The sequence below is a fragment of the Elephantulus edwardii genome, unplaced genomic scaffold (assembly GCF_000299155.1).
Source record: "Elephantulus edwardii isolate Elephantulus edwardi_28Jun2011 unplaced genomic scaffold, EleEdw1.0 scaffold00105, whole genome shotgun sequence".
In the NCBI taxonomy this organism is placed as follows: domain Eukaryota; kingdom Metazoa; phylum Chordata; class Mammalia; order Macroscelidea; family Macroscelididae; genus Elephantulus; species Elephantulus edwardii.
In genome coordinates, this window is record NW_006399855.1 from 11,770,368 (window position 1) to 11,789,379 (window position 19,012).

Sequence of the window (19,012 nt, forward strand, 5' to 3'; positions counted from 1 at the left end):
GGTAATTTGTAAAAAGAAAATAAAAGAAAGAACATAAATAGAATTGGCCTTTAGAAATAACCATCTTTTTTCCTAAGGATTCCTCTGATTGAATAAGCCTTTGTCGCAGTTTGATGTTTTGGAAATGGACAGAATCATAGCAAATGTGTTTTATAGTGGCTGTCTTGTAGATTAAAGCAAATATGCGAAAGCAATTTGAAAACTATAACCTTTTAGTACAAATGTGAATCTACCGACTGCACGCTAAACTCTAAAAGTAGCTTATAAATGTGTATGCAGAACCCTGAAGTGTGGGTGTACTCACTACCTCATAGGTATCTTTCATACTCTTTTTTTGTTTCGTTGTCTAGGCAACAACACCCCATCATCTAATGTCTTTAAGCAAAAATAATAACACCTAAAAGCGTTAGACACGTGTGTACACAGCCCCCAAGAAATGCATTCTCCTAGACACCTCACTCTAATATTCACATAATACGTGTATGCATCTGGTAAACTAGATGAGCAATTCACAGGGAGTTTTTATCTTACACTATTTCTTCCCTTGAAAGAGTTACTCTGTATTAGGAAACAGCGGCTTCTTTATCACTTGAAGCAAGTCAGGAGAGGAGAGTGATGTGAAGTGTGGCCCTTCCTGTTAGGGGCCCTCAGGGGGCCAATTGGGTTAGCGAGAAGCTGGCGAGCCGAGAGCTGGAGAGGAAGGATTAGTTCTTGTTTGTCTCCGGGAAGAAACCACGTGCAGGAAACGGAAACCACGCTCGGAAGTGCGTGACTGAGTAAATTGTTCTCTTTCTCTGCTCAGTCCTGCACAGTTTGCCGGGACTGAGACTGTCAGAGAACCCCTTCTCCCTCTACCAGCCCCATCCTGCTGCCTTGAAAGAGAGGGGGCTGCCAAGTTCTGTCGCTTTGTCAGCCACCCCTCACTCCCTACCCCTCCCTTGGTCTGGGCTCCACTCTATCCACCGCAGCGTTGTCATGGCTACGCCTAAGCGTTCGGCGAAGGCCCCCGCCGAAATGCAGCCGCAGGGGCCACAGAGCCTCCACTCGCTGGTGCGGGAAGGCCGACTGCGCGACCTGCAGGAGGAGCTGTCAAGGGACGGCGGCCAGGCTACAGAGTGCCGGGGGCCCGCTGGGGACACCCTCATGCACTGCGCAGCCCGCCACGGGTGCCTGGACAGCCTGACCTATCTGACAGAGGTCTGGAAGATGGACATCGAGGCCACCAACAGAGACTACAAACGACCTTTGCATGAAGCTGCCTCCATGGGCCACCTGGACTGCGTGAACTATCTGCTGGGCCTAGGTGCCGCTGTCGACTGCCTGAAAAAGGCAGACTGGTAGGTGGCGTGCTTTCCAGAAAATACCCTTTGTAGATTCGTGGTTATTGATGCGTTTGGTCCCCTTCCTTAACTTTTAGTTCTCGAGTCAGATTTGTTCAGGGATAGGATGGTCTTGCCCTAGTGTTCCCTTCGTTGTAATGAAGATTGCCTATAATTTACATTGTTTCTATCCCTGTGGAGTTAACTGTTTGGTCTTGGCAAACATTTCTTTTTAAGAGGTCTGTAGCAAATAGAATAAAATAAGTGCATTTTATGTACTTCTTGTGATATGAATTCCAGGATGTGATTTTTTTTTTAGTGGACATCTAGCTAAATTACTACCTAAACCACTGAATAATTTTTTTTAAACTTTTTATTTTTCAGTAATTAGGAGATTCACAGAAGGCAAAGAAATGGTTAGCGATAACCTTCCTCCAGTCTCCCTCAGTGTTAGCCTTTTACGTAACCTTAGAACACTAACAAAACTAACAAATCAGAATTGATTGTCCCTTGGAAGGGACATGATGGGGACCTGGAGGGGCAGCAAAAGAGAAGAAGACTCTCAACCAGGTGGGTTGACACAGTGACTTCAGCAGTGGGCTCTAGCTTGTGAGGATGGCACAGGAAAGGGCAGGGTTCAGATTGGCTGTTATTGGGTCGAAGGTCACTATGACTTGTACTTGACTCAACAGTACCTAACAACAGCAACAAAGAGTTTATTCAGATTTCACCAGTTTTATACCTGCCCTTGTGTTTGAATAGCTTTGTGCAATTCTAGCCCAATATCATGTTGTTGTTGTTAGGTACCATCAAGTCATTTCTGACCCTTAGGAACTCTCATATCCAACAGAATGAAACACTACACAGTCCTGAGCCATCCTCATTTTCATTGCTTTGCTTGAATCCATACTTGAAACCACTGTGTCATTGAGAGTTTTCCTCTTTTCACTGAACCTCTGCTTTACCGAGAATGAGGTCCTTCTCCAGGGACTGTTCCCTCCTTATAATATGCCCAAAGTACTTGAGACAAAGTGCCATCATCCTGCTCTTTTTTCCCTTCTTTTCCCTATTTATGGGTTTTTGAGTATGCAAAGGCATTTGGCTGCATGGATCACAACAAATTATGGTTAACATTGAGAAAAATGACAATTCCAGAACTCTTTAATTGTGCCCATGCCTATGATAGGCACGTATGAAAGGGCCACAGTAAAAAGTGAGTGTCTGTAGTGGGCATTTGTACTTCTTTTTGGCTGCCCAGTTTTCTGAGCACCCTTCATGTACTTGAGGCTGCTTCTCCTTCCTGAAGGGCAGTGATGATTCAGTGGTTAGAAGACCTGGGTTTGATTGCCAATAAGTACACTTCATATACAGCCACCCATATGTCAGCGGAAACTTGCATGTTGCTAGGATCCCAAATGTGAAGGTTTCTGACTACAATAGACTAGAAAAACAAAGACTTGCTTACAAAAATCACCTTATGGATTACAGTGGTCCAACCTGCAACCAACCATGGTACTGGTTCAGGACCCAGCAGTATTTGTCTTCACTTTGTGTGGAGTCACTCATTATCCATCAAGGTAACTCCATATTAGCTAACAACCACAACAACAGTATGAGACAAGGACTACCTCTCACTGCAAAAGATTAACTGAAGGTGAACTGTTTGCCCTGCCTGTGTAACTAACAAGCCTGGGTTTTTTGCTCTCCTGGCCATGATTAAGTTGGCTGGAGAGGTGGGCAATGAATAAGGATAACAGAGGAAGAATTAATGCCTTTGAGCTGTGGTGTCAGGGAAGAGTACTGAATATCCCATGGACTGCCAAAAGAACAGATAATGTCTTGGAGAAAATGCAGCCAGAATGTTTCTTGGAGGAAAAGATAACAAAGCTTTGTCTCACATACTTTTTTTTTTTTTTTCATTTCCACTCATTCATTGTTGCACATTTCTCTCCCCAATCATCCTACTTTTGAAGGAGTATTCTGGCTATTCTTCTTCAAAGACAGACTTGTTCTTCCTTCTGGAAGACTATTATATATTTCATATTCTTCACAAACACTTATTCAAAGGCAGCAATTCTTCACTGGCCTTCCTTATTGTACTGATTTTATACGCATATGAAACAAAAACATCATGGCTTGGGTCAGTTGCACATTAGTCCTCAAAGTGACATCTTTGCATAACCACCACCACAATCGAGATACTCAGCTATGCCACCCCTAAAAGCCACTTGCAGTCTGCTTGTTACATTTGTATTATTTCTTTTCTCTATTGGACTCCTTAAGGCCCATAATATAATAAGAGGCCTGTTGGACTCTCTTAGGGTCCATAATGTAATGAAGTTCCTGCCTGCAAGTGATTCCTGATCAGATATAAACAAAAAAGTACAGCAGAAAGCCAGTATAATTTGTAAACTAGACCTCAAACACAATTTAAGATTTAAAAGAGGGAAAAAACACAGTAGAGAGCCATAAGCTAAATAAAGTCCATTTTTACTCTTGTGCAAAGAAAAGAGATGTAATTATGTTTTGAAGATTGCAGTTTTGTCCGTCAGCTATATTGAGGGAGCTCTGGTGGCCTAATTGTAAGAAGCTGTGCTGCAGTCCTGGAGACACATGGTTCAAATCCACCAACTGCACCATGGGAAAAGGCTGGGCATTCTCCCAAGCAATTTACTGGCTCTAAAAACCCATTAGAGAGTTAACTATGGGTTGGTTCCAACTTGACCACAAACACCAACAAGAAGAGCGAATTTTGGCTGACTATTGTTGTTGTTGTTGTTATGTGCCATCGAGTCGCTTGCAACTCATAGCGACCCTGTGTACAACAGCCCTAAACTCTGCTCTGTCCTGTGCCAGTTGCACTGTCTCTGACACACCTATCCCAATTATCCCAGTCACTGAATCAGTCTACCTCATAGAGGGCCTTCCCCTCCAGCGCTGTCCCTCCACCCTCCCAAGCATGATGTCCTTCACCAGGGACCGGTCTCTCCTCACAACATGTCCAAAGTATGTTAGACGGAGCCTCAGAATCCTTGCCTCCAAGGAGAAAAAATAATTTTTAACCACTACTATTCAGTGAAAGGGCAAGTTTCATTTGTTTATGTGTATAAAGAGATACAGTCACACAGCTGTATTTTGCCCTTTCCTTCCTTTCTGTCTTTCTAAAATAACTTTCTTCCAGTTTTCCTGCCTTCTTCAGGATTCATTCTCACTGTACATTCTGACCTTCATTTATGAGGCTCTCTCCTTTCTGATTCATCACTATCATAACCATGGGGGAGGTCCTTGGGTAGCATAAATCATTTGCATTCAATTTTTAACCCAGAAATTGATAGTTTGAACCCCGCGCACAGCACTATGGAAGATAGCACTACTGTTTCTGTAAAGATTAGTCAAGAAAATGCACGATAAGTCCAAACTGACTGAAAAGCAATTTTCTACACACACACACAAATAGAGTCAGGAATTAACTATTATCATAGCAATCTTAGACAAGACCCTAGAAATCATCTAGTTACACTGAGCTCCACTATGTGCCAGACAAATTCAACAGACTGAAGATAAATAGATAAATAAGACCTGCCTCTGCTTTTCAGGAATCATTTCTTATTAATTTTCATACGGAAATTGCAAACTCAGAGAAATAAAATTATTTACTCAAAATCCTTTTTGTGGTAAGTGCTTCATCAAGGGTGTGCTGAACTGTACTTTTCTAATTCTTTTTCAGCACAAGTTAGTAAGTGGATACTGATTGAGGAGAATGGGAATAAATCAGTACAGTACGTGTTTTTTTTAAAGAAAAATTTATACTGTTTTATTTACAAAGTTCATATACATTGTTTTCATACCAGATCTTTCCCATTTGCTTCACCCACCCCTCCCTCTATGCATCAAATTGTGTGACCCTATAATTAACCACTCCCACGCCCTGACCATCCTCAGCCCTCTGATCCTGCCCTCCCCTCACTTAGATCCTCATACTCATTGTACACTAATGGTCTTATACAGTATTTGACCTTATGGGACTGAGTTAGTTCACTCAGCATAATGCTCTCCAGTGACTTCCAAGTTAGGTAATAATTTACAAAATCATTGCTCCTGCAGCTGCATAGTATTCCATTGTGTGAATATACCATAATTTCTCAATCCATTTTGTTGTGGTTGGACATTTAGGCTGTTTCCATGTTCTTGTGGTGGTGAATAATGCTGCTTTGAACACTGGTGTACAAGTCTCCATTTCTGCCTCTGTTTTAATTCTCTTGGTTTATATTCAAAGCAGAGGAATAGCTGAATCATATGGAATTTCTATGCTCAGCTTTATGAGGAAATGCCAAACTGCCTTCCAGGGTGGTTGTACCTTTTTACAGTCCCATCAGCAATGTGTTAAGACTTCCTATCTTTCTACATCTTCTCCAACATTTATTATGTACTGTCCTGTTAAATTTTGCCATGGCTACTGGAGTGAGATGGTATCTCTTGTGGTTTTGATTTGCATAAGTAGAGTACTTCTTATACAAATATTTTCAGGACCAAGTGTCTACAGCTTTTATTTGCTCTGTCCCAATTCAGTGCTATACAATGTTTAATTCAGTAGCAGCTTTGTCTCCTAAGTATGCCACTCTTATAGGTACATAGATGTCACAATCATTTTCCCCATGTTATTTCCCCCAGGGTGCTCATGGCAAACAAGTTGCTAGTGAGAGTTGTTTTCCTCTCCTAGATAGTGAATTTATAGGTTTTCTGTCTATAAATAGGAAGATCTGGTCACTCAGTTCTAATGTCTCAGCTATCCTCCCATCTAACAGCTTGTCTTGATTGGCTTAGGACTCCTCTAATGATGGCTTGCACAAGGAAGACTCTTGAGGTGGTCCAGTGCCTCGTGGAACATGGAGCCAATCCATTGCTGAAGAATAAAGATGGTTGGAACAGTTTCCACATTGCCAGCAGAGAGGGCGACCCTGCGATCCTTGAGTACTTGCTTACTGTTTCCCCGACTGTCTGGAAGACAGAGAGCAAAATTAAAAGAACTCCTCTGCACACTGCAGGTATGACCAACAGTTCTGAGGAGATGTGGGTACAACCATGCATCATGAGTCACTCAGCACTGCAGAGAATCTCTAGTTCACATCATACTTTGCGTCCACCCACAGGGGAATGGGGGATTTGAGAAAAGAAGGGGTAAGGAATAAAAGTATCTTTGGGGTATTTTGGCATACAAGAAGTCTCTAAAACGAGTATAACTTGGCAATTAGTACCCCTTTTTGTATTAATTAATATTTCTCTTTTTTTTTAGATTTTTTTTATTATTTTGTGTGCGTGTACCGTCAAATCAGATCTGACTGGTACAGGAGGATATTGCGCCTCCTTCTCCGGCAGAGCATCTGGTAGATTCGAACCGTGTTTCTCTGGGATTGCAGTGCAGCTTCTTGCCACTAGGCCACCAGAGCTCCCTTAATTAATATTTCTTGTATATTTAACTTATCCTTTCTACTTAGATGCTAAGCTAGACTTGTCTTTCACTGTCTTTTTGACCTTAAGAAAGACACTCAGTATCCTAAAGACCTTAGTTTCCTTACTAGCAAATTAATAATAGTTACTATGTTTGTATCTGTACTAAGAGTATAGGTGGCATGAGGATGATCAAGCCAGATGTTTATTAATTTTACAAACAGGAGGAGCAACATCCACTGTATAATATCAATTCCTGTAATGTCAGACATGGCCCAATGCTCTCACACCTACTTCTACTAATTCCAAGATTAATTGTACTGCTTTACCGCAGGGTCTGAAATTCATTGCAAATGGCCACACAGATCTCAAAGAACTATACTTAATGGTTATGGGATTTATTAGGGAAGTTAGCAGGTCAATTTAGGTTGACCACAGGATGCATTTCCTCAATCCAGACAATTTAGCAAGCATGGTTACAGACTCTTTGGCCTTCAGCCTATAGTTTAGGTCAGTGTTAGAGAATTCTATTAGTCCTTCCAGTTATGGCATCTTCCCTCTATCCTCCAGGTTAAGTGAAGACCCCTGGCTCTGGCTCTATGGGAATAGTCCCAAGTTCCCTCTGTTTCATGTTGGTCTCTGGTTCCCTGTTGAGGCTGTTGCTGCTCTCAAAGAGTTCCCTGTCTGACTGGTGCAGGAAATCTCTGGTCCCGAAGAACGTGCACTGTACTCTTTGCTTCCTTTTCCTTACTGATGGAGAGATTCCTACTTTTGCTGCTAAACTCGCTCAACGTAACTTGGTGGTATGGGGGAAACTAACTGATCTTATAATGATTAGTTTACACATACCCTGTTTTGGATTTCCCCCCAGTCATGTGGTGATAGTCAAAGCTAATGGCTAGGAGGGCCATATTGAACATCATCACATTAGAGTACCAGAACATGTGGACTTAAAGGACACGATATATATAAATCCCTTAGCACAGTGCTTGATAGTGAGTACAGATTAACTGGCTATTGCTATTTTTTCATCATCATCTCATTATTATTTTAATTAAAGATAGGAGGAAAAGACACTATGCTTCTTTATGTCCTGAGGAACATTTTCCACAATGCTAAACATGTAAATAAATATACTAAAAAAACCCATATACATTGCTATCGAGTCCGAGTGAACTCATAGCTGACCATCAGATTTTTGGAGTCTGTAAATCACAAAGGAGGAGATTGCCTCTTATTCTCTGTCAGATCCGTTAGTGGATTCATTCCAACAGAGGGGCACACTTTTAGGTGAGTAGAGCAACTACCTATAGACTAAACTACCAGAGCTCACTAAATAATTTTGAAAAGAAATATACATACTTATAATTCAATATCTGTACCTAAGGAGCCCTGGTTCCACAGTGGTTAAGTGTCCACTCAGCTGAAAGGTCAGTGAGTGGTTCAAATTCACCAGCCATCCCAGAGAGAAAGGTGTGATAATCTGTTTCCATAGCAATTACAACCTTGGAAATGTTATAACGAAATTCTGCTTACATATACAAAAGGAATACAGCAAGGAAATTGTGCTCAGCTTTGAGAGAGTCTGAATTGGGAAGTAGAAGAAAGAAGAAGAGAATACAGATGGGGGAGGGGGAGATTACAGCCTTGGAAGCTCTGTGGAGCAGTTCTATTATATCCTGTAGATCACTTTGAATCAGAATGGACTTGATGGCATACAATAGTGATAACGTCAGATAGACATTTTGGTTTCACTTTTGTTGTTTGAACTAGTTATCCTTAACTGAATGCTCTTTAGACTATTTTTAAAGTAATAAAAAACAAAGTTACTGTGATTTAAAAAATTAACTAGAGTCACAAGCCTAAGGGAATAAGTACTTGGAACCTAGAAAACTAGGTCAACTAGTATAACATGGTCCACAAAGACAGTTTCCTCCATCCTACTGTGGTGCATAGTGACACTGTGATCTTGAAAGCTCTTGAGCAGCCATCCAAGATGCAACTATTGGTCTCTTCCTGTCTGTAGCAAAGGCAAGTCAAAGAAATCAAAGACTCAAGGAAGATAATTAGTCCAATGGACTAATGGTTCAAATTAAGGAATTTCAGCACCCCAGCCTTGTCTAGCCTGAGATCAGAAGAATTGGATGGTGTCCACCTACCACTACCAACTGCTTTTGACCAGGACCACAGTAGAATAGGAGAAAATATGTAGAAAAATTCAAAATAATTGCAAAATCTAGAGTTACTGGTGTTATAGGGACTAGCAGAATCTCCATATAGCCTTTCAACAGCCTTCAAATCTGTTACTAAACTCATTACCAAGGATCACTGTATAAAAAGAAGGTGGTGTGGAGATGGCTGAGTCTGACCTCTGCTAACGGCACAAGGGGGAACTACCCCCATCAAGAACATCCACAATACAAAACCCAGTTCCCATAAAGTCAGAGATGTCCCCCATGTTCCCACATCTACTTCTTATTCCAACACCAATACTACTGCTCAGCTGGGTCCAAAATCTATTGCTACACAGACCTCACAGTTCCATACCCACAGTTATGGGGTTTATTGGGAAAGAAAACAAACTACAACTAAGGCTGGCAACAGGATACAATTTCTCAGCCAGGATAGCTTCTTAAACATGCTTGCAATCCCCTCAGCCTTCAACCTTGTGGCTTTAGGCTCTGTTACAAAACTCTCTTAGGCCTGACAATTATGTCACCTTCCCACAAAATTCTCTGGCAAGGTTGAGTGAAGACCCCTGGCCCTGGCTTTGTGTCACTGCAGTCCCAAGTCAGCTGTGTATTACCTTGGGTTCTGGTTCTCTGCTGTGGCTGTTGGTGCTCTCCTTTATATAGTCCCAGTCTGACTGTTGCAGAAATATCTAGCCCTGAAGGAAGAGCTCTGCAGTCTGTCTTCCTCCTTGCTGGTAGTGAGATTCCCAGTTTCTGCTGCTGAATCTGCTCAATCTAAACCTGGAAGAATGACAAAATGGGTCAGTCGCCTCAGGGATAGACTATCTACCTTCTTTGCTTATTCCCATCCAGCCATGTGGCAAAGTCAGTAGACCCACTATACCACATACACAGACACACACAAAAATTTGCTTGGGTAATAAGGAGCTCAGTAGGCTAGATCAAGAAACTTAGTAAATATCTATACAGCTTTTAATCTTCTAGGAATTAAAACAAGCATTTTTCTCTAAAAATCCAAAGCTTTGACATAATATAGTCTAGGAAATAGTAAGTAAACTATTCTCTAGTGATATTTGAATATTAAAGACCAAGGAAACTCTTTTTAAAAACCTTACAGGTCAGTAAAAAAACGTTTCTCTAGCTCATTAATTATTTGAGCGGCTTTCCACTATTCCTCACAAAATAGTGCAAGCAGAGTCAAGATTATTTTATTGTCTAAAATTGGTTTTGATAGGAGTTTTAAATTCCTGGCTATTTTGTTCTGGATTGTTACTAAATTTTTTTTTTTTTTTTACATTTCTTGGGTAAAAACTGACTGGCCTTGGGTTTTACAGCATAAAAGTTTAGGATTGAAAATTTATTAGAGAAGTTTTCATAAAGATACAATAATCAGACATTGACTGTGTACCTGTAAAGTGAAAACTTTATTCTTTATTCTTTATCCAGTTAAATTTCTTTTTTGTTTTCTAGAACAGTAATAGTGTGCCCAATGTAATCACTCCTTCCTGTAATCATAAACCAGTATGGGGCAAAGAGAGAATCCAGGAGGAAAGAAATATATTTCTATGAAAGAAGCTCTAATTTTCAACTCTCTTTTCCCAGCAATGCATGGACGTGTAGAGGCAGTGAAAGTGTTGCTTACGTGGTAAGTGTTGCTTATGTGGTATAATGGGGGTCAGAACACCTAGAAAATCAAAGGGAAAAATTGCTAAATATTACAAAAGTTAATACTATATAAAGAGAACAGGCAGATTAAGAAAGACACTAATCATCCAAAAGAACAATTAATTAAATGTATACACTCAAAGAATATAAATACCCATCAAGCATGGGAGTGACATTTATAGTGGCAAAATCATCCATTTATTTGTTCTTTCAACAAATATTCATTCAGTGCCTAATGCGCACTACTATAAGCATTGTACCAGATTCAGGACTACAGTAGCAATGAGACAAGCATGGTTTCTCTGCAGCTCACAGCTCCACAGACACTAGTATAGCACAAGACCTGTCAGTTCACTGAATGCTACATGCAGTTGCAGGAAACCAGAGGAGCTTATAACAGGAAACCCAACTTGTCCTATGTGTATGGGATCTCACTGTCAATGAGTTAAACCATGGGGTGAAGGAGGAATAGAGATAGTACATTTGAGGAATGAAAGAAGTTTGGTATATACTGAAGCATCAGTAGTGAAGGGGAGAAAGTCATAGCATTTCTTTCATTTACTCATGATGTTTGCATCCTCTTTTGCTTATGTAAAATCGATCCCAAAAGTACTCAGTTTAAATCCACCAGTTGTTTGTGAGAGAAGGATGGGCAGTCTCCTCCCATGCAATTTACTGCCTCTGACAACCTACTGGAAGGTCAGCTATGGGTCGGTTCCAACTCGACAGAACTTAACAACAACAACTATAATATACAATTTTGCAGTAGTAACAGTGCTAAAAAAGTCTTAAACTCATTGCCCTCAAGTTGGAATCAACTCATAGCTGACCCTCTAATGGGTTTTCGGGAGGCTGTAAATCACAGTGGGAGGAGATTGCCCAGGAGAGTCTCCTGAGGAGCCACGTGTGGGTTCACACTGCCAGAGAGGCACTGCCTTTGGGTTAGCAGCACAGTTTCCTACAGACCACACCACCAGAGCGCCATGCAACAGTAATATCAACCAATAAAGAAAATATTTGGGTGATTGCTTCAATAGATATGCATGCATATATGTATACAGAGGCACATATGAGTATGCATGTGCAGGTGTATCTGTAGGAGTTGGATATACATGTTTATGTGCTCAGCGTAGATATTCATATATATATTATATGCATATATTATAGGACACAGTTATGGATCCCATCAAGATCTAGCCTAATACCTTATAAAATTGGTATATTGGGTATGAAAATTTGGAGCTATAGTCTCATTCACAGGACAGCTTGGCCTACTGGTATAACATAGGTTATAAAGGCAATGTTTTACATCTTAATTTGGTAAATTGCAACTGAGCTCTTAAAAGCTTGTGAGCAGGCATCTAATACTGACTTTTTAGTCTCTTCTCATCTGGAGCAAAAGAGAATGACTCAAGGAAGAAATTAGTCCACAGAACTAATGGCCTGTGAAAATGCAACTAGACCATAAGAATTTGATGGTGCCTGACAGTCACTACCAGCCCCTTTGACCATGACACAATAAAGTCCTCAGATAGAATGGGGGCGGGATTGCAAATCAGAATTTAAATTCCTATAAAAAGGAGGTCACAGTTACTGGGTCAATATAGACTAGCAGAACCCCTGATCACTTTAAAATTTCCTTTGAATTTGGAAATGAAACTGTTCCCAGTATTTCACCCAAATAATAGGCAGCCTTATAAAATACTGTCATTTATAAATGCTGTGCTCCCTTAAATTAATCATCCATATGAAGCCAAAGAGTCAACATTTAGTCTAAAACAAAGATAAGAAACAAAGGAGCCTTGAAAAAGCTAGACTTATGGAAACACAACACCAAGAATGAAACTGTGAGAATGTTGACACATTGGAAAAATATAAGCAGTGTCATGGAACAAGTTGTTTGAAAGTTATTCATTTCAAACTAATAGCTAATGAGTTTGATTAATTAAGTCAAATTAATAGCAAATTTGCTATGTAAACTTTCACCTAAAACACAAGTAATTTGTTTTTTTTAAATGAAACAGAAAAAGTTAGAGGAGGAACAGATATTCTGGGAAAGATCACCATACTCTTAAAGACCTAGAACTCAGCTCAGAGATTGAGATGGGTGAAGAGAGAGAGAGGCCTCCTGGTTATCAGAGATCATCTGTAAAGTATATAATCGCCCTACTGATGAGTAAGTGTCAGCTGTTCATTAAGCTTGAAGAGGCACCTTTTCTCAGCCCTTTTATTTTGGGATTTGGCTCTAGGTGTCAGTATGAACCAGACTGCAGAGACAAGTGTGGAGTTACACCCTTTATGGATGCAATACAGTGTGGTCACATCACCATAGCATGGATGCTCCTTGAAGAACATAAGGTATATAAATGGTTTGGGGTTTATTCATTTGGTTATCCCTATGCCTTTTATATCATAGGAGAAGCAGAAAGCATAATTGGTAACTAAAATCTTGAGTTTAAATTCCAGTTCTGCTATTTGCGCCTGAGTAATTCCTTGATCTACCTAAGCATCCCATCTGTAAAATGTGGGTAAATAATTTCTTCAGGGAGTTGTTAATGAGGATTGTTTTACCTGCTGTTGTCCAGTAGGCTCTAACTCACGGAATTCCATATGCAGAGTGGAATTGTATTCTGTAGGGTTTCCAAAGGCTTATTGGCGGGGGGTGGGGGGGGTGAAAGATAGGTAGATCTTTCTTCTGAAGTGCCTTTTTGACCTGTCCATTAGTAACCAATTATATTAACCATTTACACATCCAGAAACTCCATTATAAGGATTAAATAATACAGTGTCCATAAAGCAGTTAGCAAAATATGTAGCACAAGTTAACAACAATAAATTGTCCCTGCTGACTGTGCTTTTGTTACTATCATCAAAGTTATGAAATCTTAACAATTTAGGAGATTGGGGTACAGTGTTAAAATTGTTGTTGCTGTGTACCATCAAGTTGGAATCGACCCATAGCTGACCCTCCAGTGAATTGTTTTTTACGGAGCTCCTGGTGGACTCAAACCAAACCCTTCTGGGTTGGCAGCACAACACTTTCTTTATACACGGAACCTCCAGAGTCCCTTAGTGCAAAAGAGTTCTTTGAACATTTGGGTAAAAGCTTTGAATCATCTACTTATAAAGCATACTTAGATGGGGGTGGGGGAAAGGGCCCTAGTTTTCTTACATCTTCTTTTCTTTTCCACTTTCTCTCTACTAGGCTTATGTTTCAGCTGAGGATACATTAGGGGACCAGGCTGTGCACAGAGCAGCAATCACTGGGCAGAATGAAGCCATCCGATTCTTGGTCTGTAACCTTGGTGTTGATGTCGATGTGAGGGCAACATCAACCCACTTCACACCACTTCTCTATGCAGCTAAGGTTTGTTTACTTCATAACTATGTCTCCGCTTTCTTAGGCTCACCTTACTCAATCAGTGGAGTAAGAAATCTAGCTCTGGTTTCTTTGGCACCATCAATATGGAAGAAATTGCTTATGTAATGCTCTAAAAATGGTCATGATTCTGGAGTCCTGAATTCCTTTAAAAAGAAATCTGACCTTATTTGTTTCTGTGTAAGCACTGAGCAGGGGGAGAGGCACAGCTTCTTTATTTCATAAGATACTAAGGATTTATGGTCCCCTTCTCCTGCCTTTTTTTGGGGGTGAGGGGTTAGGAATAATGTTATTTGAAGCCATAACTATCCATTTTATAAATTTTCTAGCTTATTCCTGTGTTGCTTTTCAAGAGTTAAAATCTCCTTAACTAGGCAAGGGACTTGCATTTATTGGGTTCTCCAATGTATCATTAGGTACTGTTGAGTCAGAATTAACTTATAGCACATTTTCAGAGGATATAAATCACGTGAGAAAAGAATTCTTATCTTCCTCAGAGCTGCTGGTAGATTCAAACTCTCTGCCTTAGGGTTAGAAACACAATTTTTTACCTGCCAGGCCATCAGAACTCCCTATAAAATATTTAAGACATGGAAAATTGGCTGTAGATAGTGGCTATCTATATCCTCTTGTATTAAATCTTAGGACTCTTCTCTGAGCTGTCTTTAACATTATAGGTTATTTGCTTTTATTTGTTTTTCTACCAGCAGAAAGAATTTTTTTCCTAATCAACTATATTCTCCTCTTGATTTTGCCCTTAGGAGCAAGTGGGTTGAGATTAAGTGGGAATGAGATTAAGCTAGTATGGCCTGTGGTCACATGGAGGGGACCCACTGGAAAATTGATTCTGTAACCTTGCATTTGGCCATTCTGCATTTTACTGAACTAGCTTGCTAAATAAAAGATTTTATAAATCACTTCATAAAAGATAAACCTAGCTGTAGTGAGAAGGCTACTTATGAGAAGTTACATTCATCTCTTCCCTAAAGATGTTAGCAAAGAATAGAAATATACTCTTGGGAAATTCTAGAATTGTATGTTCTTTATAAATCACAAGGTTCCAATGCTTTATACTAATGGAAACTCAGCTTTATTGGTGAATAGCTTGACCTGCATAATCATCTATTTAAAAAATATCAGTCACTAGAAATATTATCAAAGTCACTAGAAGCTTTATTTAATGATTTATAATACAAGATGATGTAATGATATCCTTTAAATATAAAAATTCAGCATGATCAATTTAGTATTTTTAAAGTGCCTTATGTGGATTAGAGTTTGAATTTTAAAGTTTAGTTTTGTCCTAATCAAAGTAATAACAAACTTCTTTCTAACACTCAGGAAGGACATATAAGCACAATTCAGACTCTCCTATCCTTGGGTGCTGACATCACCGCTCAAGATAAAAGAAATAGATCAGGTGAGATTTATTTTTAAATATGCTTTAAAAATTACTAGTAAATTAAATGTAAACAATACATCCAAAGGCCAAACCTACTTCCGTCAAGTCAATTTTTACTTAATGGCAAGCCTCTGTCGGTGTCTGAGGTTGCAAATCTTTACTGGAGGAAACTGCCTATCTTTCTCCTGTAGAGCAGTTTATCAGTTACCCCCTCTGGCTTTTAGTTAGCAGCTCAACTTGTAATCTACTACACCATCAGTACTCAGAGGCTTTTAAATTAAAAGCCTTGGTTTTAATATTCTTTTTCTAGTAACCTAGCAACTTTTCCTTAAAATAATACTCCTTCTGATTCTACATCTATAAAACTTGCTGTTACAACACCAATGATGTTGACTACTCATCGTTCTTACTATTTTTATTATTTTATACCACAACAATACTTCATCTGTAACATGTAAAGGTTATCATCAGCTATCTGGGTATTCTACAGATTCATCATATATTGTCTCTTTTTCAAATATATTTAAAAACTATATTTAATATAAATCATAATTGATAATTCAGAATGCTATTTTAGGACTAATGATTTTTTCTTTTTTTTATTTTTGTGTGAGTGTACCATCAAATCAGATCTGACTGGTACAGGAAGAGATTGTCCCTCCTTTTCCTGGCAGAGCATCTGGTGGATTCAAACCATGTGCCTCTGGGATTGTAGTTGCAGCTCCTTGCCATTAGGCCACCAGAGCTCCCCAGGACTAAGAATTTAGCCTTGGACTTTAGCATAAAACTCTTAAAATTCTGTAAGCCAGAATCTTGCAAGGGTTTTACGTGATCTTTATACTTCAAAGACTCACAGATAACCATTTACTTTAGAACCGGAAACGGCAGCTATTAAGTCCAGGGAGGGACACAAGACTTTATCGTAGACACTGAGAAGGGAACCAGGAATATTCTCAACACACCAGAAACCTTCAGCACTCATTCCTACAACCAAATTGGGAAAATGTGGCTGCAGCTTTTCCTTTCATCACATTATTCTTATTCATGGCGATCACATTTTTACTCAAAAAAAAAAAAAAGAATTGATAAAATTTTAAAACCATTTTATGTACCATTTAAAGGGTGTCTTAATTCTAACATTTCAACAAGGAAAACAAACCAGTTACAAAAAGGTCAGTGGGCATGAACAGACACTTCACCAAAGAAGACACTTATATGGCTAACAAACGTAGAAAGAAATGCTCAAGATCATTAGACATTAGAGAGATGCAAACCAAATCAACAATGAGATACCATCTCACCCCATCAAAAATAGCAATGTTTAATAAGACACCTTGGAAGCAGGAGTGGCATCCACTTCCTAAACAACATGTTTCTGGAAATTCTATGAACATTGATAAATGACAATACTTATAGAAAGACTTCAGGCCTTTTACTCATAGGGTTGCTATGAGTCGTGCTTGACTCGATGGCAGTCAACAACAACAATAAGACCACAAAAAATACTGGCAAAGGTATAGAGAGCTTGCAACTCTCATATGGTATTAGAGGGAATATGAAATGATATAATCACAGTGGAAAGCAGTTTGGGACTGGAAATATCATTTGATCCAACAATCCCCTTATTAGACATATATCCCAAGGAAATAATAGCTGCAGAACAAACTGACATACTCACACACATGCTTATTTTAGCAATATTTACCACAGAAAAAAATTGAAAACTATTTTAACTGTCCATAAACAGATGAATGACTAAAGAAATTGTGATAAATCACACAATGGACTATTGTGCATCACAAAAAACTATCAGGCATTTGTGAAAAATGGAGCAACATAGATGCATCTAGAACAAACTATGGTAGGTTACATAAGTCAGCCACAAAAGGACAATCATGGTTGTTGTTGTTCTATGCCATAGAGTGAGACCAACCCATAGCCAACCCTCTGGCAGGTTTTCAGAGGCAGTTAATCACACGGGAGGAGATTGCTCATCCTTCTCCCATGGAGCAGCTAGTGGCTTCAAACCACGTGTCTTTGGGACTGCAGCACAGCTTCTTGCCACTAGGCCACCAGAGCTCCATTAATCACTATATAAGACCACAAATAGAAAAAGCTAAGGAAAAGTTTACACACTATTATTTACACACATTAAAATTTACACACAATGTTGGAGAATTAACAATGGTTAGTTGGAGGAAGGGGGAAGCAAAAACTAGTAACTAGATAAGTTGGGAGATACACCTTACCCTGCTGTCTGATTGGCCATCTAGTTTCAGGTTCACATGTTGCATTTTACAAAAGTCCAGCCTACCTTTCTTGGAGCTCTGGTGGCGTTGTGGGTAAGAAGTTGCGCGTTGTGGGTAAGAAGTTGCATTGCCAACCCAAATGGTAAGCAGTTTGAATCTGCCAGGTGCAGTGGGGGAGAATGATGAACAGTTGCCTCCTGGGGGGGGGGGTTTACAGCCTCTGTAAAGCCACTGGAGAGTCAACTATTAGTCAGTACTAATTTTACAGAAATAACAACAACAAAAACCCTGTATAAAGTGGCTCATGAGTCTGTAACAGGTCTGTTGGCCAACATTTCTCCCAATAAAGGTGATTTCCTCTTTAAAAAATAACAAATGGGGGGGGAGGGGGAGGGGCTTGTGCGGGGAGAAGGGTGCAACAATGAATGAATGGAATCCCAAAATCTCTGTAGATGTTCATTGAAATGAAAAATAAACAACCTAAATTTAAAAAAAAAAATAGTTAAGCTGGATGAAGAGGAAAACAATATATAATAAGGGTTTGATGAGACATTGTAATTAATAACATTAATCAACAGTAATTAATGTTACAAAGGGAACTCTGGTGGCCTAGTGGCAACTACTGCAAGTGGTTCAAATCCACCAAATGCTCTGCTGGAGAAGGAGGAGCAATCTCCTCCTATGCCTGTCAGATCTGGTTTGATGGTATACAACAAGGAAAAAAAAATACTAATTAATGTTATAAAAGAAAATGTATGTGAAAACTTAAATGAAAACAAAAAATGATTTGTAGAATCTCACTTAAATGAAAGAACAAAATTCAATAGTAAAATATGTTTTAATAATATGCAGGAATAAATAGGAGCCATTAACTGGCTTTTGTGTTCTAGACAAGTTTCTCAAAGACTCTTTAACTGGTTTTATTATTTTTTAAAAATACCTTCAACTGTCAGGTAGAGAAGAAAAATCATATTTTGAACTAGTATAGACAAAATCATCGTGGTAAACTATGGAAACAAAAACCTGTAATGGTAAGACCTGTTGTTTTTGTTTTGTTTTCAGTGTTACTCTCAATGTAATTTTATTAATGGCAGAGAATATTTAATATACAAGATACTACCAGGAAGACCTGTTGTTTTTGTAAGGAGCCATCTAATAACTAGGTTCATACTACATGAGGGATTCTGTACTAATGTGATCTTTGTCTTCTCCCAGCCCTGCATCTTGCCTGTGCGGGGCAGCACTTGACTTGTGTCCTGTTTCTCCTGAAGTGTGGACTGACGGATTATCCTGACATAACAGGCACCCTGGCTCGGCAGCTCACAAAGAGAGCAGACATCCTTCAGTACTTTGACTAA

The 19,012-nt window shown here is 39.4% G+C and overlaps 1 protein-coding gene across 1 annotated transcript; it reads left to right on the forward strand.

Annotated features, from left to right (window-relative positions):
• Positions 1 to 975: 975 nt before the first annotated feature.
• On the forward strand, positions 976 to 19,012 carry ANKRD16 (ankyrin repeat domain 16). The gene is made up of 7 exons (XM_006891879.1): positions 976 to 1,337; positions 6,144 to 6,364; positions 10,562 to 10,604; positions 12,874 to 12,982; positions 13,830 to 13,991; positions 15,345 to 15,423; positions 18,870 to 19,012. The coding sequence occupies exons 1-7, from the start codon at positions 976 to 978 to the stop codon at positions 19,010 to 19,012; spliced, it is 1,119 nt and encodes a 372-aa protein (XP_006891941.1).